This window comes from Ips typographus, linkage group LG1, assembly GCF_016097725.1.
Source record: "Ips typographus isolate SLU linkage group LG1, UJ_Ityp_2.0, whole genome shotgun sequence".
NCBI lineage: Eukaryota > Metazoa > Arthropoda > Insecta > Coleoptera > Curculionidae > Ips > Ips typographus.
Window position 1 is genome coordinate 7,909,157 of NC_138422.1, and position 27,150 is coordinate 7,936,306.

The window sequence follows — 27,150 nt, forward strand, 5'->3', positions numbered from 1 at the left end:
AAATGACAGTTTTAGTGTTAAAAAATAGTCGTTTTTAGTCAAACCACCAAGTTTTCAAGTTCTCAACCAATTTCGTCACACATTACGACGTCATTTACCGTCAGAAGTTTTGACAGACGGAATAATAGATTTTTAATTTTTTTAAATTAAAAATTGGCTAAAATGTTAAAAATAGTCCTGTAAATATCCATTATATTTGACTGTTTTTTAATATTTTGGTGTTAGAAATTGCCTATAATGACTGGAAATAGTCAAGTAAGTAAATTTTTATAAAATCTTACTATTTTCCAACATTCTGACCTTGAAAATTGACTACAATGATCCCAAATGGTCCAGTTAGTCAATTTTCATAAAGTTTAACTGTTTTTAAACTATTTTAATAATTAAAAATGGTCCTGAATGTCTGTAAATAGCCGGCTAAATCAGTTTTTATTAGATTTAATCCTTTTTAGCATTTTGACCATAAAAATCGACTAGAACTCTAAAACGATTGATAACAGTTGGTTAAGCCAATTGTCATGAATCTTAGCTGATTTTCACCATTTTAGCCATAAAAATTGACTAGAATACTTGAAAATTGCTCGCTAAATCAATTTTCATTTTATTTTTTCTAAACTATCATAATCGTTAAGCATTTAATATGAGGGACATTGAGTTCAAATCTAGCTATTACAACAAACATTTTAATTATTGTTTTTCGAAAAAACATTTGAAATGAGAAGAAAGATAGTTTCCGATTGAGCAGATAAAATACAGGGTGTTCCATTTAAAATAATCATGTGTCAAAAATTTGACGAGTGATTGACATATGTCAATTGTGACATCAGATTTAGGGGACTTAAGAAAAATACTTTGCTGATTTAAACAATCCTGTCAGATCCAAATTAAGGGAGTTAGCAATTGAGTAAAATATAATCACCCTGTAGATACATACAGTACATTCACTGACAGACATATTTAATGTTGGGCGTCTATTTAATTTTTTTATTGAATAATTATTATTCGATATATTGGCTATAAGACCAGAAGGTTTCTATTTTTTAGTCTTTATGTTAAAAAAGTAAAAAGTTACAACTGAAAAAATTAAGACGGTCTAAAATGTAGAAAAATCAAAATTTGCTAGTTAGACAGTCCTTTGGCAACGCTTTTATGATTTTTGAATTTGTTAATAGTTTTGGGAGTTTTCATATAAAAACAAGCAAATTACGCAGGCCACTCTGTACAGACCCGTGGAATAATTACTTTCTACAGGCATACGTAATTCTTATAAAACTGTACATTATTTTTACAAACGTTTGGCATCGTGTACTTCCTAGCTGTCCCATGTTAATCCTATTAGACTGTGCGATTTTTCACAGATGCCGAGCAATGCTTTTGCAGCACGTAACGGGAACTTATTGCTTATAAACAGTGTGTTTTTGGATGCCTACTATAAGACTCGTAAGTAAAACATTTATATACACCCCTTTTTGAAACCCTATACATTTTACGATTAACTTCAAGTTAAAAAGCACACCACAGACCATGTAACCAATTTCATATCATATTCCCTTCTCATCTCATCTCAAATCACCAACAATATATTTGCTTATCCCTCCGTAATAAAAGCTCGGACACGTCGATTTTTATTTTTATATTTTAATGATAAATTGATACAGGGTGAAGTTACAAATGTCAACTTAATTTTTTCAAAGGGAAACCTCTATTTTTTATGTCATTTTTAGATTCTGCTTGAAATTCCAAGTATATGTTGCATGTATAAAAATAAAATAAAAAATTGAGGTTTTTATTTAAATAAATGAAGTTCACTGGGGTGAACTGTCTTTTGGGATTCCCTGTATACATTAATTTATTATCCAAAGAATCGCAATATAAAAATAAAACAAACTTTTGAACCACTTTTTTGGTGGTTTCATAGCGGTATTAAATTATAGTCTTTAAGAGTATGTTTAACAGTTAATATCTCAGGAAGCATGCATGATTTAAAACCACGTAAATGACCTACATACGCAGATAAAATATATGCAGGAATGAATTATGTTACAGTTGTTCTCCGTCCTTTTTTACGATTCTGTTAAAAAATGTCATGTTAAATGTGAGTAATCAAAATTGTACACCGACATTATTACGTACATAAAAGAAAACCCTAAATGGGTTCATTATCCATGGCGCAGATAATTCTTGGCTCATTTTTATTTAACACAAAGCAGGTCTAACTGTCCGTCTTAATAAAGGCATTTAACCGGATTTGCGTTAAAACCCGTGCGAGTGAGAGGGTGCGTTTGTTCGAGTGTTTCAGGGGGGTAAGTTTGTCGTTGAGTGCCAGTTACCACAAGAGCCTTTCAGGTCGGCTTTACGGGGAAAGACACCCTTTTGTTCTTTTGTTGCTGCATTTTAAAGGACTACTCCTGGAAAAGTCTAGTGGTTTTTGCGTTGGGAAGGTCGGGGACACTGTCTTTTAAAACTCACTGCGAAACTTAGCATTTTTAACGTAGAAGAAAAACGATTATTTGCCAAAATATACTTTAGTAACAAAAATGTTGTTTTGAGTTATGTTTTGTTACAGCTAATTACAAGTGTTTTAAGAAGCCTATGCACGGTACGACAGTTGCAGAAGTAAATCCATGAGTGCGTTACAGCACGTATCTGTAATAGTATAAGTATGTACTTTACCTACGACCTCAGGGTAAATAGCTAATTACGCATAGTTTTCCGTTACGTAATGACTCTCTTTAAGCACAGTTTTAATATCAGCCATAAACTAACTGCTCTAATCCTAAAAAATTGATTTTGTTTCCTTTTCTTGATTTATGAGAGTAGGACTAGATGGAAATCATTGCATTATTTAAGTTTTAAGTAAATACCGCGTCGTCTAGATACAATTAGATAACATGTTTTTGTGAAACTTTTTTATTACATTATTATTTTTTCTTTAGTAGCATAATTTCTATGATTAGTACAAATATGATGTTAATATGTTGTTATGAAAAAAAAAAAAAGATTCCAAATATATGAGTTGCAAAAGCAGGACTTTACACTTGGTCGTAGGTAAAGTATAGTACGTCACAAGTGCTCTAAGGCATTTTACGCACTGATGGAATTAACTTTTTTCATATCGTGTGTAAAATGCTTCTTACAGCACTAGTTACGTAATATACTATCACAGCATGCAACGGAGCTTTCTTGCTTATCAATAGTATGTTTTCAGCTATTTACCATGATGGTCGTAGGTAATAGTATATTATATAACACATTTCGTAAGAAGCATGTTTACGCACCTAAGGTATATCCTAAATGCTTTCGAAGCCATAGGTTGGACGTAAAGTCATTCTTTCTGCAATGTAACCTAGACGTAAACAGACATTACAGAACCACTTGTGCGTAAAGACTATTATTTCCTATCCAATCAGGACTCAGAGCATCATTTTCAAACGGATTTTTTTTAGGCTGGGCTTTAGTAAAATTGAGAGCAAATATTACCCGTAGTATTTTATTATAAAGTACCTGACCAAATGAAGAGTCTAAATAATGCTTAAAGCGTAAAATTGAAGTTGATATTCTATGTATAATGATTTATTGAACCATAACTTTGGTGGGAACTTGACACTATAACAATATGTCTTTTAACGGTTGAGTTTAACTCCTGGGAATCTGGTTTTGTCTAAACTGTAACGAAATATATGATTTTTATTGTAATGTTCTAATTTTGGATTTGTCAGTGCTGCAGTTGTTACAAAATTTAATACAAATTTACAAGGCTCTGTCAAAGTGATTTTTTTTTTAAATTATAAGTTGCCAAGCTGACTATTCTCACAAATGTTCTTGACTAGTCTATTCGAATTAAAATTGCATTTAAAAGTATGTTTTTATGTGAAATGTCTAATTCCTTAATTTAAATTTTGATGCCATACCTTGCTACTTAAACTTAATATTCCTGTTATCAGTGAACTTTTTAAATAGCACAAAAATTCCAAAATTTAATCGAATTTAAAACATAGACAACTACTTTCATTACCTTAAAAATTGAATGACAACGATCTTGTCTCTAATAGTCTTGTTTTGGTCATGTTCTTTATGAGATTTGGTTGATCATTAAATAGCTCAAATCGCTTTGAAATGGATATAAACAAGACCTCAATTTTCTGATACTCAAATTTTTAGTGCAATAGTGGCTACATTCTATTCAAGGTATATTTTTAGGGTGGTTCTATTTCAGTTTATTTTACCCTCTACTAACTATAACTTACGTAAAAAAGAACTAAGTTTTTTCTTCTAGAAAACGATTTTTTTTATCTCGTATTACACATGTGGGTTTGATCAACAAAGCTCACCTTAAAACACTAACAGTTTTGAGCATTACAGTATTAGTCTCTGCTTATTCAGGGCTCCATAATTGAGCTTCATCAACTGTAGTACTGTTAAAGCCATAAGTGGGATATTCAATAATTAACCTAATTACCATGCATAAGTGTGATTTTCTGAAGGTCCCCTTGAATGGTAGCAAAACTTAAGATATCTCCAGATAGTGTGGTAATATTTAAATATTTTGCTATCTACCTTTTTCAAAAATTTTAACTTAAATTTCTTCAAAAAATTTAGGTTGTTCGTTTCGTGTTCAGTTTATTTACTGTAACTAAACCAATTTGCAAGGTTAAGTGAATAAGTCAGTAAGTCAATCACCCTGTATATAATTTTCAATTCAAGACCAGGTAGCAAAAGTAGATACTGCCCTACTTTACAAGTACAAATAAATAGTTTATATGCAATACTCGTACCAAGAGTTATTATATTTTCTTCCTCGTTTCAACACCAAACTACGAGTAAAATTTATGGGCACTTATAGAAATCTCTACTGGTGTCAATAAAATATAATATGTTTTCTCTCTTTGAGTGGCCTATAAGCACATTTTCTGAATTTTATTATCCTCACCACGCCATTTTTGCACCTCATTTAATGTATTATCAATACTGCGAAATAATCTTTGAGCCTTATAAGGAATATTGTTGTTGTGTTGAAGCTGTAGCAAAATTAAAAATTCCATATCGGTAAAGTACAATGGAAATATGCAATCAATAAGGCGATGCAACAGCTGTATTGTATCGGCAATAATCAGTTGAATGAATTAAATGATAATGCCGTTTTATGACTGTGATTAAGTGTACTAATTAGAATTTTACAGCTTGTTAAGTTGAATGTAAACTGCCAATTGTAATGACGGGCAATAAAATTTCAGCGTTAACTGATACTGCACCATTAAAGAGAAATTGAAACTTCGTAGATAGAAAACTGCAATGTTTAGTGACGTCACTGCGAGACGTAGGCCTAAAGACTGAATTTATTTCCCATACAAATTAGATAAGGTATGTTAGCAAAAACATGCTTCATACCAGTCTAGAGCAAATAATGCCGTGTAGGTGTTATAGTTTTGTTTAACGAGCTTCCAAAGGGCTATTAAATCAACTTTGCAAACGCCTTTATTGGAGGTTGCCTGAGAATGTCTACATAGTTGAATTATGTCTTTAGTATGCTGCACATTTAAGGTCATTTGTAAAATTAATATTACAAATTTTGTTAACAAAATAATGGTAATATTAGCAGACACAACAAAATCTGAACTTAAAGTTAATAAGCATAACAATTCTGAAACTGTTTTTAAAATATCAGTTGGTATTTTTTGTATCTTACATGAAAAGAGTTCCATCTCAATTAATTCATGTTTTTCTTTTAATTACAACAGTCTAGGGAGAACTAGTATGCTCGTGATAGGAAAAGAAACCTAAATCACTCGAGGCCGGTCATTTTGTGGTCAAAACTTTCCAAACCTCTCTACGTGTTGTTTTGCGAGACGGTTATCCGAAAACAATTTTTCCTTTTACCTATAATACAATAACTAAAAATTTAACTTATTAACAAACATATCCGAAACGCAGTTTTTGTAGCGCTCTAGGTACAAGGGAAGCGATCTTCAGCTTGCAGGTTCTCATCCAGAGGTGCAGAGATATGAACAAAGACATACACTTGTGCCTTATCGATTTCTCCAAGGCTTTTGACAATGTCAAGCACGAAAAGCTTAGGAACACTGGCATTGACGGAAAAGATATTCGTATTATCGCTAATATGTATTGGAGTCAAACCTAAATAGGCAATTCGCTCAGCGACGAAATTGCTGTCAGAAAGAGAGTGTAACAGGGGTGCATTCTGTCACCTCTCTTATTCAACATATACTCTGAAGAAATCTCTGGAAAAGCACTGGCGGTATTATCAGATGGCATCAAAATCAACGGACAAGCAATCAACAACATTAGATATGCCGACGACGCAGTAATTATAGCAATAAATAACAATGAAGAGCTACAAAACATTATGCAAAACATATACATAGCAAGTGAAGAATATGGGCTCTCCCTGAATATATCAAAAGTCAGCATCCTCCAGTGCGTCTAACGATAAACGGTCAGGACATAGATCAGGTGGAAACGTACACATATCTTGGAACCACAGTTAACGCAAAATAGGACCAGGCATCAGAAATACGATCACGGATAGAAATGGCTCGGGCTGCGTTTAATAACATGAAGAAACTATTTACCAGCAAATATATTTCTCTACAACTAAAATTAAGACTAGTCAGGTGCCACATATTTTCTGTTTTGCTGTGTGGTGTAGAGGCTTGGACCACAACTGAGGTCACTTTAAAAAGACTGGAATCCTTCTAAATGTGGACATCTCGGCGTATTTTGAAAAAATCCTGGACGGAACACATCACCAACATGGAAGTCATGCAGAGATTAGGGAAAGAGAAGGAAGTCGCCTTTACAGTAAAAAAACGGAAGCTGGAGTATTTTGGCCACATACTAAGACATGAGAAATACCGCTTTCTACAGTTGGTTGTCCAGGGCAAGGTGAAGAGCAAGAGAGGACCAGGGAGGAGACGACATTCTTGGTTGGACAAAATACGCCAGTGGTTTGGATTGTCATCTGTTGGCCTGTTTCGAAGCGCAGTAAACAAGATGAGGCAATGAAAGAAGAAGAAGAAAAAAAATGTAGGTACTTTTCAAGTCTTTTTACATTGTCAACTAAGCCTGCCTAATAAGCGTTTGGGTTGTTGCTTTGTATTTTTGCGACAGAACCAGCAAAAGTACAAAGAATGCTTTTGTGTTTACAACAACCGTTATAACGAGAAAAAGGTTTGATGTTATATTAGGTTTGGTTGTGTGTGTCAGAAACTTAATACTTGATCATCAATGTTGTAAGTCAACTAAACTGAAAAATACGTAGCAGGAACCATTTTTTTGTACTTATCAAATGCCACAATTTTCAAGAGTGATAACGACATGACCGAGAACATGACCATGCCTTACTTTTCTGTACTGTGCATTAAAATTCACCCAATTGTATAATACTAAAGAAACATATTATGTAAACTTGCTGCTAATTTTTAATGTTAAATCAACGCAAAAACTCGTTTCTATAACCTAATCTCATATAGATATTTAAGAGACTAGTAATTACATACTAGCAGAAATTAATATTTATATCATTTATGGTTGTGGCGTTTTTCATATATTGCGCAATAGAGGCTAAGCAAGACTTGCTTTTTGCGTGATGGGACTAACCTATTGGTAAATATCAATTCCACAATAATTAGCAACTATGTTTGGTCATTTGATTAAGCAACTGTTAATAACTATGAAAAGATTTTTTTACATTCTTGCAAGAATATACTGTCGAACTAAACAAAGAAAAGTGATTCATAGTTTATTCTGCAATACAAAAAAAGGTGAAGCAGAAACGGCATCTCATTTGTATCATATAATTTGATTTGAAGCGCTGTAATACAGTGTAATTGACAGCAGTGTGAACACAATTCAAAAAATTAGTAGAATTTGTCAGATTGGCAACAAATTTCGTAACAAACAGATAGAATTTGTGAGTTCGGCATTATTGCAAATATTTTGGACCAAATTGGTAGGATTTGTCAGTATGACAACATTGCTAATACATTTTGAACCAAATTGATAACATTTTTCAGTTTGGCAACATTCCTAACACAATTCGAACCAAATTAGTAGAATTTGTCAGTTTAGCAATAAAATTGCGGACCCAGTTCCTACCAAATTACTAGAATTAGTCAGTTAGACACAATTCTTATCAAATTGCTCACATTTTGTAATAAACTGGTGGAACATTGTGAACACAATTCAAAAAATTAGTAGGATTGGTCAGTTCCGCAACATTGCCACACCATTTTCAACTAAATTTGAAAATTTGTCAGTTTTACAACATTGCGAACACATTTCGAACCAAGTTCCTACCAAATTGTTAGAATTTTCTCAGGTTGGCAACATTACAAACATATTCTGTACCAAACTAACAATTTACGTAGTTTTAATACCAAGGTAGTACAAAACTTGTAAAAAATTGATTTTTTTGTTTGCATTTAAACTTTTTTACTTATTTGAACGAAACTTTATAGCTGTCATGGATGAGACAATGAAAATGTTTTTAATTTTACCAGTGGTGTCCATACATTTTAGGATAGCTTTACTGAGAAACATAGTACACCACTGCAAGTCACAAATCAGTCTTAAATTCCTCATCCATTTTAGAAAGTACTAATATAACATCATGTTGATGTACCTGGAATACACGAATAAAATATCAATTTTGTCTTTAGTCGATGAAAAAAACAATATATCATATGATGATAAAAAATCAAGACTTGAAGATTTCCACATTGCACGTTGAAATAAAATATAGAACACAGTGAGCAATACAGATAAATTGTAAAGTTCTATCTAAACACGAATCAACTATAAAAATTCAGGGCAATGCGTACATGAATCAGCCCGAAAGTAAAATAAAAATTAATCACATTCTTATTAAGCAAATAAATCGTTCGGGTGCCAAGAAATAGAGAGAAAGGCTACAAGTAGCGATAGGAATCGACAATTTTTTTCAACACTTTCCCGGGACAAATTCATTCCGATTATCTGATCAGCGGCGGACGATCAATCAATTTAACCAAGATTTATTCGGTCTCAGATAGTACTGAACGTTGGGAAAAACTGGTCGTTCATCGTCTTTACCCGACCTATTAGTTTCAATTTTATCGATTAAATAATAATTAATTATGACAGAGGACTAATAGAAAAGAAGCCGGTATATTCGTGTAGTAAATATTGGCCCGATTAGACCATCCAAAGGGTACTTTTTTTGTAAAACCGTCCTGAACAGTGACGGCGTAGCTTTAACGCTTATCAGATCTTCCCTTTGAAATACTACAAGGTATGTCCCTTTTAATAGGGATCAATTTAAATCCCGCAGACCAATAAAATTATTTTAATTAGACAGTGTTAACCGGAAGGTTGTCCTTTAACTTAATGAACTCAATATATTCAAACAAAACTGGATTTTTTCCCATACAGCTTGCCAGTATTTTACGAAACATTCAAGGTGGGACAACATAAAACTATGTACAGAAAAACCATTAAAAATATCTCGAACAAACAGTTCTGGCCGTTACATAAACAAGTAAGATTTTAATCAAGATTAACACGAAACTGATCAGTAAAACAGAGTTAGTAATCATTTCATATGTAAATCGGCCTAGTATAGACACTTCTTGTTAAAATTCTGTATCCATAAACGACCATTCGAAGAACAAAAAAATAGTACCGTTTATAGACTAGTCCGATTGCCATCTTAAATTCAGAACATTGAATTTGCATATCAAAGTTGTATAACATTTTGGTATGTTGGTGATTGTGTAACGGTGATCGCATATGTATAGGGAGTACCATCAGAATCTGCAACATATTGTTTGGCTCACAGTAGGATTATCGAACTTTGTTGAAGAAAGAAATTGATGGTCAAAGTTTTTGTGGGTTTTATTCAGAAATCTGGCGTACAAAATATCACAGATTAGATACTATCAATCGTACAGTAAAATAATATAATATAGCAATTCCACCATTCTTATTATCAGTCATACGTGTTCAGGGAATATTATCACTTGATTTTAACATAACGAAATATTTAAGTTGACTTACACCATATGAGGCTGAAACTTTTTCCTTAACCAGTCGAAAATTGGTTGCATTTTGCTAAACCACAACTGAAAGGACACCCAATAGTTTTACTTGCTAATAAACTGATTTTATTCTGCGAATTCAAATCTTTCGAACTTAAAAAATAATATAATTATAATATACATCTATTAAAATAATTGTGGTTGACAATTTTTTATCAGACCCGGTTCCCACACTTTTTTCCAGTTTAAGCCCCAATTTAATATTTCTTTCTCCCACCATTCAGTTTTTTTATGCTTTGCCTCAGTTTTAATTTCGGCCACTTCACTCCCTCACTCATTTTTTTTAAATTCTGACCCTCCCCTTCCTAAGACACCATTCTCTCCATAACATGCATGTTCCACAACTTCTTTTTCTCCCCAGAGTCACACTAACTATTACACCTCACGGTAAACGTACATAACAAACATATGTCGCTAGATTTCCATGTTTTATCAAAAGCTGACAGTAATTGAAGAACTTTTTTGCAAACTTAGTATACCTACACCCTCCCTTTAATCGATATCTCGCACTCTCTTTGTTACTCTTTCATTGATCATTGATATATCTTTCCTTTAACTGTCTTCTTTTTCATTTTAGATGTCGCTGATCTACCTTTCACCTTTCTAATCTTGCATTGTTGTGCATTCTGTCAGCTTTATTCGATTCTGAATTCAGAGCATTTGTATACCAGTTTAGCCACAAAGTTTCTTACATCCTGTGCTCTCCTAAGCAGAATAAACTAACAAAAATTCTTGCTATCGCAGAACAAGATGTATTGTCTTTTAAAATTTTAGCAGGATCTCCAAGAAATTAGCGCTGAGGCTGTTCTTCCTCTCTTATCTTCATACTTTCACCATCCGCAATTCTGGCCCCCATTACTGTCCCCCAATCATTCACACTAGCATCCAGCCATATAATTTTCCATTTTTATCCTTCTTTAATATTCTCTAAACATCTGTCTTCTTTGCAGTTCATTTTTTTACTTAAGTGTCTTTTATTTTTAAGTCTGAAAGAGGGAGAGGTCATATCTCACTCTATTTACATGCTCATTGAACGATTTCAATCCAATCTCCAAAACTTCTATTCGCTCACTACATTTCATTCTCCCTTCCCGGACTCTAACTACCCGAAGTCTTGTTCTTTTGGTTTTTTGTTTAGTAGCCTTAGTTTTACTTCCGTTATAAAATAATTAAATTTAAATTTTGCATCTTTCCCAAATGTCCAGCTATCTTCATCTCATTTCCAGATACCAAAACCACAAACAATTGGTGAGTCGGAGACGGTTAGGTTAAGCTCTTTCTTTCTCTATCATCCTCCTCATACATTATATCCAACCATTAATTCATGCCGGTGAACCACAGTGATCTTTCTATAATAAAACCTTTTGTAGTTAAACAATTCCAGTAAGATCGAAAGAAAGTCTTAAAATTTAAGAAAAAAAGAGGGTTTTAGGCACATTTTAATTACTTTTTATTTAGGTGAAATATTTTTAATAGGTGAAAAACGCTTCAGTACATTTTAATTAAATTATGACAGTTTATACCTATGTAATTTAAATGTTCTTCATTTTATACAGCAAAAGAACTGGGAAATCTAATGCTAGTTATGATGGTATTATTGTGCTGTTGAAGGAAACGGAGATTTGGGTGGATCTCATTTTCAACTTCGTAAAACAAATAATAAGAATCAAATTCTTAGGACAAAATAAAGATTTCTGCTATCTATTTAATTCAGCAAATTCCATACGTACCCATAAAACTGAATTAAATAATTCAAATTTTCTTGACACACAGGGTGTCTCAGGGTTTGACATTACATAACAAACCACTTGTACACCAGAAAAATAGTTTGCGAAGATAACACAGGAAAACTTTAACACCCAGTATTAATTTAACGAAGCATTTTTAAAATGTAATTAGCAAACTATAGTTAATTTTAGACGTAGAATACGCGGTAACGCTTGCTTATCAAAACCTAAAACATGATTTCAGTAATTTAGCCACAAATATAGCCAAACGAGCTTTTTAAATTATTGAGGTTAGGTCTCACTCGGTTTTTTAACAGGTCACTGTAATTTTTGGATTATATGGTACACCATGTGTAAACCAACATCCATAAAGAGACAAATAATATTCTCATAGTCATAAACCAAATTGGAATTTATTTTAAGAACGTATAACTAGAAATAAATATGAGACACTATAAACTTGTGTTTATTTTAAAACCACCTAACTCCTTTTAGTATAAACAACAATTCACCAATAAATCTATTCAATTGTATGTTTGTGTCCTATTTTTGAATTGGGTACGAGACGTCTTTTATAGTTTAAGCATGGCGCCCTTACTCAATAATGTTTACTCTTACCTCTCCTGGAGTTTAAGTAGGAATGTGCTTGAGCCAGTAGTTTCACACATGAATTCTGTACTGTAACACGCCTGACTCATGCCTAGGTCATAGTCAAAGCGACCATAAAAACCCCCAAAAAAAAAGAAGTCTTGACATATGTTTATTTACATGACAGCTTTTATTGATACCTAAACAAGCATAAATTTGGCTTCTGTAATTGTATCTGCCAGCCAGACTGGGTCGTCATGAATGAACTTTTTACGACCCTCATTTTTTTCTCAAGTCGGCATGCAAACCCTCATTTTAAAAGATGATCGTAAACTTACCGATTTCCATCTGTGGTGTCCTTGGCCGCAATGCCCTTGTAAAATATTCTGGTCTCGATTTCGCCATCTTTCAAAGTGTTAACGGAAACAAAATCCCGGATTTCGGTAGCCACCACGACCTCGGCCAGAAGGACTAAAGTGAGGATTGCCACCAGGAGGTGGCCGCTACACCTGGGGCACCTCTTCTTGGCTCGCCACATTCACCGGTATTTGGATGGAATAACACGTGTAGTATTCATCAAGAGTTTTGTCTGCAATAATTATAAAAAAGGGCTTTCAGAATTTAACATTGAAAGATCAGGAAATCTTTTTAAAAAGTTAATGATGGTTTTGCGAAGTGTCGGAATTGAAAACTGCCAACGCCAGTTTAAAGAGAATTAAATGTGACTATATAAAAGTTTCATTAGTTTTGATTTAGGTCCAATATTAACGTCGCAAAAAATTAAAACGTAAAATAATAAAATTCATTTTCTTTTCAAAATATCTCAAAAACTGAATCTGTATCTCTAACCGTTTTCAAGGTAAATAATTCTGGTGATGGGCAAACTATCGATAAAGTAAATATTTTACTTTTCCAGGAAAATTTAACCGATAAATTACCAGTACATCACTGGTAAATTACAAATATTGTGTTTCTGCTGGTTCAAATTTTGACACAATTTTTCTTCTTGACTGTACCAAACCTTGAAGTATTTTTTCAGAATATTGGATAGGAAATTGTATGAGGATTTCAAAAATGTGCTTAAAACAGTCATTTTTTCACTCGAAGTGGGTTTTACTGGCAATTATTTTACTGACAGTCCTTTCAAACTGTGTTTCTGTCAGTTCAAATTTGGACACCTCTTTTCTTCTTGACTGTGCCAAACCTTACAGTGTTTTTTCAGAATATTGGAAAGGAAATCTAATGAGGATTACAAAAATGCGCTTAAAACAGTCATTTTCTCACTCGAAGTGGGTTTTACAGTCGATTTTGTTCCTGACAGTCTGTTCAAACTGTGTTTCTGTCAGTTCAAATTTTGACACCGCTTTTCTCCTTGACTGTACCAAATCTTGTAGTGTTTTTTCAGGTTATTGGATAGGAAATTTAATAACGATTTCAAAAATGTGCTTAAAACAGTCATTTTCTCACTCGAAGTGGGTTTTACAGGCGATTTTGTTCCTGACAGTCCTTTCAAACTGTGTTTCTGTCAGTTCAAATTTGAACACCGCTTTTCTCCTGAGTGTAACAAACCTTGAAGTGTTTTTTCAGAATATTGGATAGGAAATTTAATAGGGATTTCAAAAACGTGCTTAAAATACTCATTTTCTCACTCAAAGTGGGTTTTACAGGCAATTTTTTTCCTTTCAGTCCTTTCAAACTGTGTTTCCGTCAGTTCAAATTTGGACACCGCTTTTCTCCTTGACTGTACCAAATTTTGTAATATTTTTTCAGGTTATTGGATCGGAAATTTAATGAGGATTCCAAAAATGTGCTTAAAACAGTCATTTTCTCACTCCAAGTGGGTTTCACAAACCATTTTGTCTCTGACTGTGCTTAAAAGTTGCAAAAATCAGGGTTTAGAAAAGTGTTTTGCAGTATTCAATACAAAACGTCTTTCTGAGATTTGTGTACAATTATTTTGACAGTGGTCACGTGACTGCCTAACTAAATTATCCTCCAAAAACCACGTGATATGTATCACTAATGTCAAAACTGTCAAAATTTGACTAGAATATGCAAGAATTTTACACTGTTTTCGAAGATGTGTTTCTGAGAATTATAACAGTTATTTTGACAATTGTCAGTTTGTAAATGTAAATAACAAATTGTTTACATTGTAATTTAAACATAAGGAAATATAGAAAAAATACAAAAAACTGAAAATGCTGAAAAACTACTTGTTCATAAAAAAGTTATAATAAGATCGGTTAACTCATTTGGTATAAGAATCACTTTGTCAGCAAAGTTTTACTTCATTTATTTTATTATTGATTTTATAATAAATAACAAATCAAATCAGTCTTTTATTCCGTCATTTTTGAGGATTTCATTTTTTATAATATTGAATGAAAATTACTTTAATGAAATTAATGACAACCTTGACAGGAAAATGATATTTTTCAGGCAAATTTCAATTAGACCCACAAATAACCCATAATGGGTTTTAAATCTTTATGGCTACAACCAGTTTTTTCATACTATTTTATAAACCTAATAAATGTATAATTGTTATTCAACATAAATTCCGAAACAAATAAGCACCATATCTCTAAGAAAGCTATAATAGTTATCAAAGTAACATATCCCATATCATTATTGCTTTGTAATTCTTGTCAAAACTAGAACGTATTCAAATTACAGGTAGTTAAAAGTAATTGCTTGCTACCTCAGTAAATTTGCTTGTCAATTTCTTGGAAATTTACAACTTTATCAATAGTTAAAACATCAATTTGTAATACAAATGCCAGTAGTAAAAACGTTTCAGGAATTAAATACCGTAAACAGACTGCACACATTGAAATACTTACGACCGTGTATATGACTGTAACTATTTTAATGTGACTCTGAAAATGGTTGAAGAACGCTTCCAACTAATAAATATCGATGATTACTTAATTATGGGTTAGTACACTATTCTAGTAATGAATTATGTAAGTAGTTCATCAATTCCTGGTACGAACAAGAAAAGTATCAAGTGCATCAAGATAAATCTGATTTGAGTTATGTTTTAATTATTTATATCAGTTTTGGTTAAATCAGTTTTTTGGTGTGAAGTTAATTTTAAATTTAAAAAACTTAAAAATTCCAAGACAAGTCTTGTTGAGATACAGCAAATTTTATCCCACACTTAACTCATTTAGGGCCGGTATTTTCACCACCGGAAAAATATTATTATTATGAAAAATTCTATAGAAATGACAAAATGTACTAAGAGTAGCGTCTTATTTCACGGTCATCTTTGGAATAAAATTATTCTGAAGTGAAAGTACTGGCCCTTAGTGTTTGAAGTAATGAGTTGAAAATTTGTATAAACATACCAAAAAAGTGCAATAAAATACAATTTAACATACGAGATGTTTTATGTATTTTTAGTGAATTCACATTTAAACAATTTAACAGGAAAGCTCATCTTATTAATTAGTCTTCTGACATGTTAACTTTCATTGGTGAAGGGAATTAGGTACAAATTTAGATCGTAACCCATTCACCGGAACAAGATTGGTTAGATGGTGAAAAGGTGAAGAAAACATAAATCAAAATCAGATTCAAAACGATTTCCAAGACAAGTCAATAATACTGTTTACGGTTGTTTTACTATCAATTCAATTATTTTCATAATGAGCTTCTAACACGAGATTTTATAAAATATTCAGTTAAGTTTAAATTGTACACACTTATGGTACACCCAAAAATTCACGAAAAATTAAATAAACCAATGGAAATACAGAAACTGCATACAGTTTGTGTTAGTATATCATGGCACGCCATTGGCAAATGTGGCTCGACCAAATAACAGATGACATCAAATGACATTAGTTAACTAATAGGAAAGTTAAATTTTAACATGTAAAGTAATTATTGTAAGAAGCAAACATCAATTTGCGTCAAATTTGCTACAAATAAGTCACTGCAGCTTTTGCCATATTATGAACCAGAAGGAATTTTCCATAATAGCAGCAATTTTTGATGATCATTTTATTGTCAGATATTGAAAAACTTTGGATGAGATCTAAAAACATTTCCTGTTCTTGTATATCCGTCTCGTCAAAATTCAAATTTAATCAAAAACGAAGTTAAATAACTAAGGTTTGTTTAAGGTTGTGTAACGAGAGATAATACATCTAAAATATGAGAAAAAGTTCCTATAAACAGAATATAAAAGTTACAAAAATAATATCATTTTTTGTAAATATTTCGGGAACCTTTTATCGTACCGCCAACAACTTTTGTAAGTTTAGTTTCCTAGGAAGCGCAGTTTTTTTAGTATAAATTTACATATGATTGATTTTACTTAAACCAGTGGCGGACATTCTGGGTGCGAAAACGGGGTGCTAAGAAACATTTTTTTCTAATTTTGGCATATAAAGTGACACTTTTCAAAACTGATTAGAGTGACAAAACGTTTTACTTTATGTAACTAGTTACATAAAGTATCACTTTATGTAACTAGTTATGAAAAGTTCATTTCATCACTCCCTGTTTTTATGCATTTCCGTAGAAACATATGGGCGACATCCATCATAACATGTCGTTGTTACTGTTTATACAAGGTGCTATGAAAGTGAATATTTGTGTTAAATCACTTTAAAAGATGGTTTTTACCGCTTTTTGGTCAAAATTAGAAAAAATTATGTATGCAACACGTTTCGAAAATGTCTTATTGTGTAACTCGTTCAAATTGTAGGACCTCGCTGCGCTCGCCCTACAAACATTCATTCGTTACACAAAATCGATCTTTTCGTAACTGGTTACATAAATAGCTATTTAAAGGTTTTTTAATTTTTTTTCGAACGAAAGTTTAAAAGTAAACATTAAACAATGTTGAAAATTTTTAAATTGCTAATTATTTAGTAATTGTTAATAACTAGTTAATTCTTAAACTTAAAGTTAAATCTTTCTTAAAGTTTATTAAAATTAACTTTTCTTAAGGTCTGAATGTTTCTTATTCATTAAAGTTACATGTTTTTTGATCATAAAATCTCATTATCTTCAAAAACGGTCAGTTTTTTGAAAAAAACTTAAAAAAAATTTTCTATTAGAAATTTTCGTGCATTTTTTCAAAAAATGTTCCATAACTTGCTTATTTGACAGTTGACGACCAAAAGTGATTGAAGTGAAAAGATGGCTCAGGTCGTAAGCTTTCCAAAAATATGTTTATTTAAGTTAGTCGGTTGCACCGTTTGGCCGCTAGTAGGCGTCAAAGTCAAGCTTCACAAACCTTCAAACCAAGTGATTTAACCACTTTTGCTTTAACCTAAAATAATTCAGTTATTTGAACAGTTACGACAAAAGGTCACTGAAGGGTAAAATATAGTCTAGACCAAAGGCTTATCAACGGTGTAATCAAAAAGGTTATTGGTATGATAGTTTGACTGCTAGAGGGCGTTAAAGTTAAGCTTTTTGACAATTTTTGCTTTTTACATAGTTTTTCAGATATTTACCGGAAACTAAAAATTGTTTTTTACTTATTTGGGACACCCTATACTCAGCCGCTAATTTGAGACACTCTGACATCCATTTTGCCCCAACTGTCACGGTTTTGGGGATGACCTGGAAATTATGTCAATTTTGACGGTTTCCAGTGCGTGGTACCCTTAAAAAATGGCATTTTTACAAATTAAGTCATTTTTGTATCATTAACCTGACGGAATGTACGCAGTGGAAGTTTATTAAAAAAATTCAAAATTTTTCTCTAAATAAATTCATAAACCACCCTTAAATTTTTTGACAATTTTTGTTTTTAATTTTTCATGGATAAACGGCGCCTGGTACAAAAAAAGAGCTTTAAAGGTAAATGTTGCATTTCCTCAAGGTACGTTTGTAGTAAAAATTTCAGACCTCTAACTTGAAGCGTTCCTAAGATATTTAGCAAAAACTACAAAAAAGCAAGGTTAACTTTGACGCCCTCTGGCGGCCGAACCGGGAAACTTAGCCCTGTTCGCTCAACGTCACATAAAAGCTCGATTTATTATCTTTCTTTTGTTATATAGCTCGTATATACAGGATGGTTTAAATAAGCGAGTTATCCACGATTTTCTGGATAAGTGCACGAAAATTTTGCTCAAATTAGGAATTTCTGCTCGATTGCCAATCAAGACTCCTAGAGCAAAAACAGTTGAGGACCGATATAAACATTTTACATCAAGTAGGCCTAGAATTTGACGTAGATTCCGAAAATCAAAAAATGGATCATCCCATTTAATTTTTAATTACAAATTTAGTTTCTTGCTTGAACTTGGGACACCCTGTATACTAATGAACTAGGAGAAAAACAATTTTTGCGACAATAAACCAAACACCAGCTTGATGTGAACGGTTTTTTTTTAAATCTATTTTTTTATTAAGCTGAAAACAGCTGAATATTGTCAGATGATATGTGACATGAAAAATACCCAGAAATTTATGTATGACAATCCATAAATTCAACAAAAAATAAAGGTTCTTATTTGAAAATGTCAACTGGAAGGTCGTACCTCAATTTTGGGACACCCTGTATATCTAATTTTTTTCCCAAAAAATTATAACATACGTGTTCGAGAATTTTTTTGAAAGATAATTCCCTGAACTTTATTCGAATTTATTTCATACTTTATGGACACACTGTATATAACTCTTTTATGTACCGCTCATTTAATTTTCCTACCGTTTTTAAAGATTAAAAGATCGTTTTAAATACATCACAAAAGGTTGAGAACCCCTCTGAAGTCAGTAGTAGATTACCTTTACATATTTCTTTATAATTAACCTCAACCTGGTAGATAAAAGGTGTCTAGTCATAAATTAAAGCTAGTCAGATGATATATTTAGCATCAGTGGCACTTTTTGTTTTCTTTTCTAACTCTCGGCTACCAGAAGCACCTTCCTAGCAAAACCAGAATCGTCCTTGCTAAAAACAAAACACTTTCTCACCAGTACCAATAAATCAGCAATGTCAAGAGGCTACCTGTTGATTTGTCATTGACCACTGGCATCGAGCACAGGAAGGCATAAAAGACGTTTAGAATGGAATCCGTGTTAAGGTGGCTCCACTACACGCTTATTTGCATTCATCTTACTACTTGAGCAGCCGTTAGTGTATTTGAAGAAGTAATGCCATATTACGTCTCTAATGGTTTTCTTTTTAGCAGATGATGCGGTGAATTGATGGTGCTGTGAACCAGTAAATGTTATCTCAGACAGTTAGAGCATAAAAATTTATTATTTGACCAACCGTTTACTAGTGAACAGTGACCATCTCGGCCTTTAAGTAAAAATAGATTGTAGTGAACGAAACTTTACTGATGCCTAGTTCAACTGAAAACATGTTGGCTATTCTTATAGGTTGCATGTTAGGATGTGACTGTTCAAGGTTCGGAGAACATTAAAATAGCTGGGATCGGTTAATTTACAGATTTATTAGCTTGCAAAATTGCCAAAGAAAATCATGAGATTCCTTGACATAGTCCAGTTTATGTTGTAAGGTGTTTATGCTTTCTTGTTTTATAGCATTAAGCAAAAATTTGAATTTTATAACTATTATCATTAAATATTACTTTGTCACAGTTAATTTATTAGTAGTTCTTATTTATGAATTGAATGGTTCTGTAATTGGACTTCTTATTTTCTTTGCTTCCCAAAATTAACTACATCAGTTTTAGTTAATTGTAAGAACGACTGTTAAACTTAGTAGGATTGAGCATGTTGCCACTCATATTTGATTTGATATAGGCCAAGCAAAAGGCAGAGTAATATCCTAAAATTCATCACCATAAACGAATTTATACAGGGTGCAACAAGTTCGTGTCTAAGTATGGAGTTCTCGAAAACTGTAAGAGATACAGACAGTTGGTTAAATGGATGCAAAGTTGCCCAATTTGGAGTTCAATGTTATGCCATTTTAACGTTTAAAAAAATCCGATTACATCAGAAAAATCCGAAAAAATACGATATTTCGGAAAAAAGGTTTTTATTTTATTGTAAGCTTATTTGATGAGACAATTTAAATTTATTGACACTGTCATTGCAACTTTTTTTCCTCTAAAACCTGACATCGTCACATTTGCAACCGGCGTTTCGGTTTTTGCCAGCCATCATCAAATTTATTTTTTAAAATTGGACCTGTTTTTAGTGCAGATTTAAATGACGTGCAATAGTTGATTAATTGTTCGAATTTTAGGTAAGAATTTACTGAAAAAAAAATTCAGTGTTGCACGTAATTTAAATCAGAAAACAGAACTTCCAAAATCTACCTTAAAAAAGACAGGATCGCATTTAAAATAATAAAGTTGATGATGGCTGGCAAAAACCGAAACGTCGGATTTCAAATATGACGATTTCAGGTTTTAGAGGGAAAAAAGTTGCATCAACAAGTGTCAATAAATTTAAATTATCTCATCAAATAAGCTTACAATGAAATAAAAACTTATTCTGAATAATCGAATTTTTTTAAATGTTAAAACAGCATAAGATTGAACTCCAAATTGGGCAACTTTGCCTCCATTTAACCAACTCTGTATCTCTTACCGTTTGCGAGATCCCGATACTTAGACAAGAATTTGTGGCACCCTGTATTGGGCAGAATAGAAGAATAATGTTCATTTCTGTTTAAGTTTTAAAATAGGTAATCAAATGGATGAAAAAACAACTCTGAACTTTCAAAGGATCATTATACAATATAAACTTTACACTTTTTCATTAGAGAACAACGGGAAACATTTAACAATAATACTGAAGAATAGATAATTTTCTAGGCTAATCAATCTTGTCTGAGTTAAGTAAACATATCCATAAATCTAAAAAAAAATTAACAAAAACTAACATAAAAAAATATACGAAAACAATACAGACATTAATATTATCATGAAAACGTAAGAGAGAAAATTTTTTGAAAAAAAAATAGTACGTAAATACGATGCAAAAAATAGAGAAAAAACAAAACATAAATCAATTTTAATTAAACTTTTTAACATAGATATGGTAGAACGTGTATCAGTAAAGCTTGAAATAATTAAACATAAAAATATAAAATATGTTAAAAATTGATTTTAAATTTTTAATGCAAAACAATGTAAAAAATTATGAGAAAACTTGTTATTATCAAAAAATACAAAAAAAAATAAATATAAATGAATTGAATAAACTGGTTGGAAATCATAATTAGCAAGCACATAAATGCTAATTAATCAACTTTTTAAATGTTAAAGAATATTTTTATACTACTTTATACTTAACGTACAAGAACACTGCTTAATTAATAAACTACTAATTTGACTTAAGTATCAATTTTATTAAATTTCAGAAAAAAACCTTGATGAGGGGCTTCGGCACAATGCATACTGTATTAGCATTAGATGCAAATTTAAAACAGCAAAACATTAAATGAATAAACAAGTAAAATTTAAATTTATTCGCTGACTTCATCTGACCATCATAGTTTTTTCCGGCAGTATTTGTTCATATTAGCATAATGTCGTTTGGCGCAAATCAACAAGTTTACCAAGCAGAATATCGAGTTGATGCCCATTTTACTGGTTTTTATTTACCAGAACTTGTGGTGGAATTCAATAGCTTAACTACCAGTGAAATGATGGTAGGAAGACATTAATTTAATTAAGCTAATTGACGAAAGTCGTAACTTTATCTGTTATAATGGTACTATAACTGGATTCATGACAACTTCATTAAAGAGTTCTTCCTGATTGGAATCGGGCTGTGTCAAAACATATCACAACTTAATTAGCGTTTCGGATTGATTTATACGAATGGATTAATTTTTTTGTTTGTGTAGGATTGAAATGCAATTCTGTAAGCAGTTATTTTTACCTAAAGTAATTGCAAGGTATCTCAGTTTTATGTGATCAAACTATAACTGTGCTATAAAAAGTGCTTAAAATTCTAGTAGAATCGGAAAATGTGTTGTAGAATTAAAAAAAATTAAAAAAAATAAATATTAAATTTAAAATTTTTAACACAAAAAACTCTAATAAAGTTATCCGACAAAACATCGTAAAAAACACAGATGTGATAATATGTGAGGGAATTTCGAAGCAAGACTGAAATTCAGACTGCACATGTACCTACTTTGGCAACCATGCAAATTTTTGCTTCTATGACGTTTTTACATTCCGACTGAATGAGATTTTTCGGTAAAATGGAGTAAGAAACTTTTACTCCTTAGCTCTGGCACAATTCGAAAAAAATTACTACGTATAGGCCATACATACTATCGGGGCCTTTGCAAAAGTCCCAAACTTTAGAAAAATTATTCAAAATGGGCAGAAGCCTCTAAATAACATTGAAAACGTCCTAAAAATTCTCAGACTCTACGTCCTAAACTTTAGAAAAAAACGTTAAAAATAGCCAGAAGCCTCTAGAAGTGTCCAAACCCTTAAAAAATCGTTTCTATCAGCCAGAAGCCTCTAAATACTATCGAGGCCTTTGCAAAAGTCATAAAACTTACAAAAATTATTCAAAATGGGCAAAAGCCTCTAAATACTATTGAAAACGTCCTTAAAATTGTGAGAGGTCTCTACGTCCTAAACCTTAGAAAAATCGTTTAAAATAGCCAGAAGCCTCTACAAGTGTCCAAACCCTTAAAAAATCGTTTCTATCAGCCAGAAGCTTCTAAATACTATCGAGACTTTTGCAAATATCCTAAACTTTAGAAAAATTATTCAAAATGGGCAGAAACCTTTAAATACTATTGAAAACGCCCTAAAAATTGTCAGACTTCACGTCCTAAACCTTAGAAAAATCGTTTAAAACAGCCAGAGAATCCTCTACAAGTGTCCAAACCTTTAAAAAAATCGTTTATAACAAATAACAGCCAGGCGCTTCTAAATACTATCGAGGCTTTTGCAAAAGTCCTAAATTTACGAAAAATTATTCAAAATGGGCAGAAACCTTTAAATACTTCCTTCACATCACGTAGGTACATACATAAATCCTAAAAAGGTGAGTATACTGTACGTTAAAAAATTGAGTTACTTACATATTAATATTTCATCTGAAAAACCTTTCTCTGTTTAAAGCACTTTAATTAATGTGTTCTAGTGTAGACTTAGTGAAACTTGTGCACTCTGACACCACTATCTATTGACAACCCATTTTCCCTTCAATTGAGAGACAAGCAAAAGGAGAATTAATAATCACACTAAAACAGACCACATCACAAGCTCGAAACGCGGCCGAACTGAAACGTGCCTCGTGACGTCACACGACACTTAGACCGAAATTCGTCATTCTAGTGCGCTTTGTTTGCCTTTAAACTTTTGATTAATTTGTTATGAGTTGTCAGAAATAGAAAATACTCTGCAAAACCGTTTTTATCTGTAATTAATTTAACGAAATAAAAACAGTGTGTAAAGGCCCTCTTGTCTACCTACCCACCGAATCTTAGATATATTTAAAAAATTCTGAATAGATTAAATCTCATTCTTATAAATATTTTTCCGTAGAATTTAGTGACGTCGTCAATTTTTCTCTCGTCGTAAAATGAGTGAGATAACAAACAACTACAAAAGTGACGAAAATAGGGCACCTTGTACAGTCAAAATTCATTGCAGAATATTACGCAGCTTCCGTAGCAATGTAAAACCATACCTCCAGAAAAAAGTCTAGAAACGTTATTAACAAATTAATAATAAAACAGTTCACACAACTGACGCAAACTCCAATAACAGTCACCACAGTTGAAAGTAATATTTTTATGACAACTGTGTGAATTAAAAATGTTGCAACAGATAATAAATAACGTAATAAGTATAGTTTGCCTAGTGGCAAATATAAAAATCAAGTCATTTGCACAGTAGGTATCAAAACTACGAATGTTAATTTTGAAAAAATAAAATAAAAATAAAATTTGTTCATTTTGGCGCCTTTTATTGGCAAAACTAAACAAACAAAAAATAAGTCAAGAGGTACGTTATATAATTTGACGCATGAGAATGAAATTGATAAATTTTGAAAAAAAATGGGAAAATGTTAAAAACAAACAAAAAAAAATGTTCTTACTTTCAAGCAAACTCACCTAGAGGAAAATCAATCAATCCACTTTAAACCCACTAGCACAAATTTTACAGTCAAAATCAACGTATCACCAAAACGTAACCAATCATAGTCAATCACTGATCCGCAAAAAACTTGACTATCGATATCGGTGAATCTCAAAGCCGGTCAGGCGCACGTTTCGCGACCGATAAACTAATAATCGAAAACAATCCCGGATCGCCGCAGCCGGGGATCTTGACTTTTCTCACGTGCCGGCGTGATACTGAACGTGAAGAAAATCCGGGTCTCCTCTCGTGCTGAAGAGAGGCGAAAATCTCTAACGGCCCAACCATTAGCGCTGCTCGAGTGTTGATTCTTGGGCCCTCCTACTCGAAACAAAATTTCGGTATAGGGCAAACGGAAAGGGCCCGACCAAAGGGCAATACGAGGGTGGTGCCCAATTTTCAAGAGGGCAGGAATTGCTAGTTTGCAGCTATTGCGAAATTCCTAATAAATTTGTGTGTCAAATGGGGGTTTTCTTATATCAAAAATTCCCTTAAACTTGACAATGTCGTTGATGTAACCACAAAGATGTAAGTAACTGTTCCTTTTCCAGAAGATCAAAGCTGCAAAGATGAAATTTTGGAATATCACGTAGGTCTAAAAAATCTGTCTTTTTTAGGTCAGTTTCGAGAAAATAGAGTTTAATTATTAGAAGGTGGATTAGGGAAGAGAAATGTATAGGGTAGATCGAGAATAAGTTTTCGATCGGTGAATGTATTAAGTATTGAATATTTCTCGTGTTGAAGAGAAGTGAACGTCTGCTGTCACCATATCTGACCATAACCAGTAAAGTTACTCGTTTTCTTTTATTTAATAACACTAGTCGACAAACAGCTGAATAGCAACACAAATCTGAATAGCATAGTATCGTAAAATGGACCCTTGGAAAGTACCAAGAAAAAACTTTATGTGGGGCATTTCTCTCTTTAAAACCCAGCAAACGTCACCTATCATGGCTGGATTCCATCGCCCTTGGTACCTAGTTTGTTTTGTCCTGATGTGTGAACCACCCTTAACTTAAACTTGGCTTAAATAATGGCCACACCAATTTGGCTCACCCTGAATAACAAAAATGATAGTTAAACCAAAGATGTAATTGTACTTTGAAAGAATGAAATTTTTTTTAGATTTTAAATTAAGTCTAAGGAAAATTACGATTAAAGTCCATTTTGGTGTCCAAAAATAGTTAACCAAACAACATATTTACAAAGTGAAGTATGATGTACAGAAGAGATATGGATATTCCAAAATGGGATCATAGGCCATTCCTGGCAGGATGAAAGCAAACATAGTGTGAAGAGCACCAGGGTAGATGGTAAAAGGTTAGCTACAAGCAAAACCCTTTAAGACAAAATTTAACTATATTTTTTTTAGAAAATGCTTATTATTTTGTTTTTAATAATGCATTATACTAATCTTGATGCTTTTTGTCAGAATTCGATTTGGAAATTAAGATTTATGCATTAGATGTTGAAACTAATGCTACTGGAACACTTAGATTGATTATTCTTCATGCGTGTAATGAAAATAGATTTATTCCAGGTGCTGAGCTCATATTTGCTTCAAAGAGCCAGTCTGGGGATTATCATAGTGAGATGAACTTGTAAAATTTTCTAAAATGGTTTCAATAACAATTGATGCCAAGTTACGCTATTGTTTCGGATAATGCACCCTACCACAATCAATAATAAAGCAAGTATTAAGGAATGGTGAAGAAGTGAGAAGGTCAACTTTAACCCAGATGCCTTTAAAAATGAATTATTAGGACTGGTAAAGCGGTGAGATGTTGATAACCATTCATTCACCTGTTCAGTTGCTTAAATTAAGTATTTATAGGAACAAACCTTAGAAGCTATACCTTATTGGCCAGATAGCAGAGCAACATGACCATACGATTCTTTCTTCGTGCTTTCTTGACCATACGATTTTCAATGCAATTGAGCTGATATGGGGAGTGTCCAAAAACTACTATAATATGCATATTGGCAAGGATGGCAGGTAAAATTTGTCTAAAGTCTATATCAGTAGTTCTACCAGCTCTGATCTATTGATAACTCTTTTGATATGTGGAAGGAAGCATTTACAACCGTGACACCAGCCGAATGGAAAAATAGTACTCGTCATTCAGCGATTATCAAAAAACCAAACAGCGAGGTTACAGTCCCTATATTAGTAACAATCCAAAACATCAAGTACTTAAAAATAATATGTTAATAATAATCAGTATCTTGTGGTTATTTTACACTACGTTGAGCGTTAAGTTCAGTACGCATTTTGCTCATAAATTAGTTCAGTAAAGTAACAACTTTGTTCATTAATGAAAAAAGTTATGACTGAATTATGATTTAGTTTACGACCGATATTAGCAATTATTGTCTATTAGCAGAAACGAGGAAGTGTAGTTTGACTAATTTAGCAAATGAGATATTATAATAGCTCTAACGACTTGCAGTTAAACATCATCATCTTTCAAACGGCTTTTTTACCATTCATCTGCCCAGGCATAATCAAACAGAAACTACCTTCTTAACTGTTGGAGTGTATTTAAAGTTAATGATAGGACATAACTATTTTTCTTTACTAATGTGCTCATAGCTTTAGTTACTATTAAAGTGTAAAATGTTTTATATGTTTAATTTATCGCAGTATACTTACTTACGATTTGGCATATC

The 27,150-nt window shown here is 32.4% G+C and overlaps 1 protein-coding gene and 1 long non-coding RNA gene across 4 annotated transcripts in view; one reads left to right on the forward strand and one right to left on the reverse strand.

Annotated features, from left to right (window-relative positions):
* Positions 1–24,710, reverse strand: part of GIIIspla2 (Phospholipase A2 group III) — a 74,805-nt gene extending 50,095 nt beyond the window's left edge. The window contains exons 1-2 of one of the 2 annotated variants that reach the window (XM_081995935.1): positions 24,456–24,710; positions 12,748–12,998 (exon numbers count right to left, since the gene is read on the reverse strand). In XM_081995935.1, coding sequence (XP_081852061.1) covers positions 12,748–12,947 — 200 coding nt within the window. In that variant the 5' untranslated portion in view covers positions 12,948–12,998; positions 24,456–24,710. Of the gene's footprint in view, positions 1–12,747; positions 12,999–24,439 lie in introns of both variants that reach the window. The other variant, XM_081995936.1, reaches the window with a different exon arrangement.
* On the forward strand, positions 1,337–26,580 carry LOC145740399 (uncharacterized). 2 transcript variants are annotated; one of them, XR_014181418.1, is made up of 3 exons: positions 1,337–1,440; positions 26,021–26,256; positions 26,315–26,580. It is a non-coding gene; the product is annotated as an uncharacterized LOC145740399 (long non-coding RNA). The 2 variants fall into 2 exon arrangements; XR_014181419.1 differs by lacking the exon at positions 1,337–1,440 and adding an exon at positions 25,183–25,199 and having other exon boundaries at positions 26,172–26,256.
* Positions 26,581–27,150: the final 570 nt, after the last annotated feature.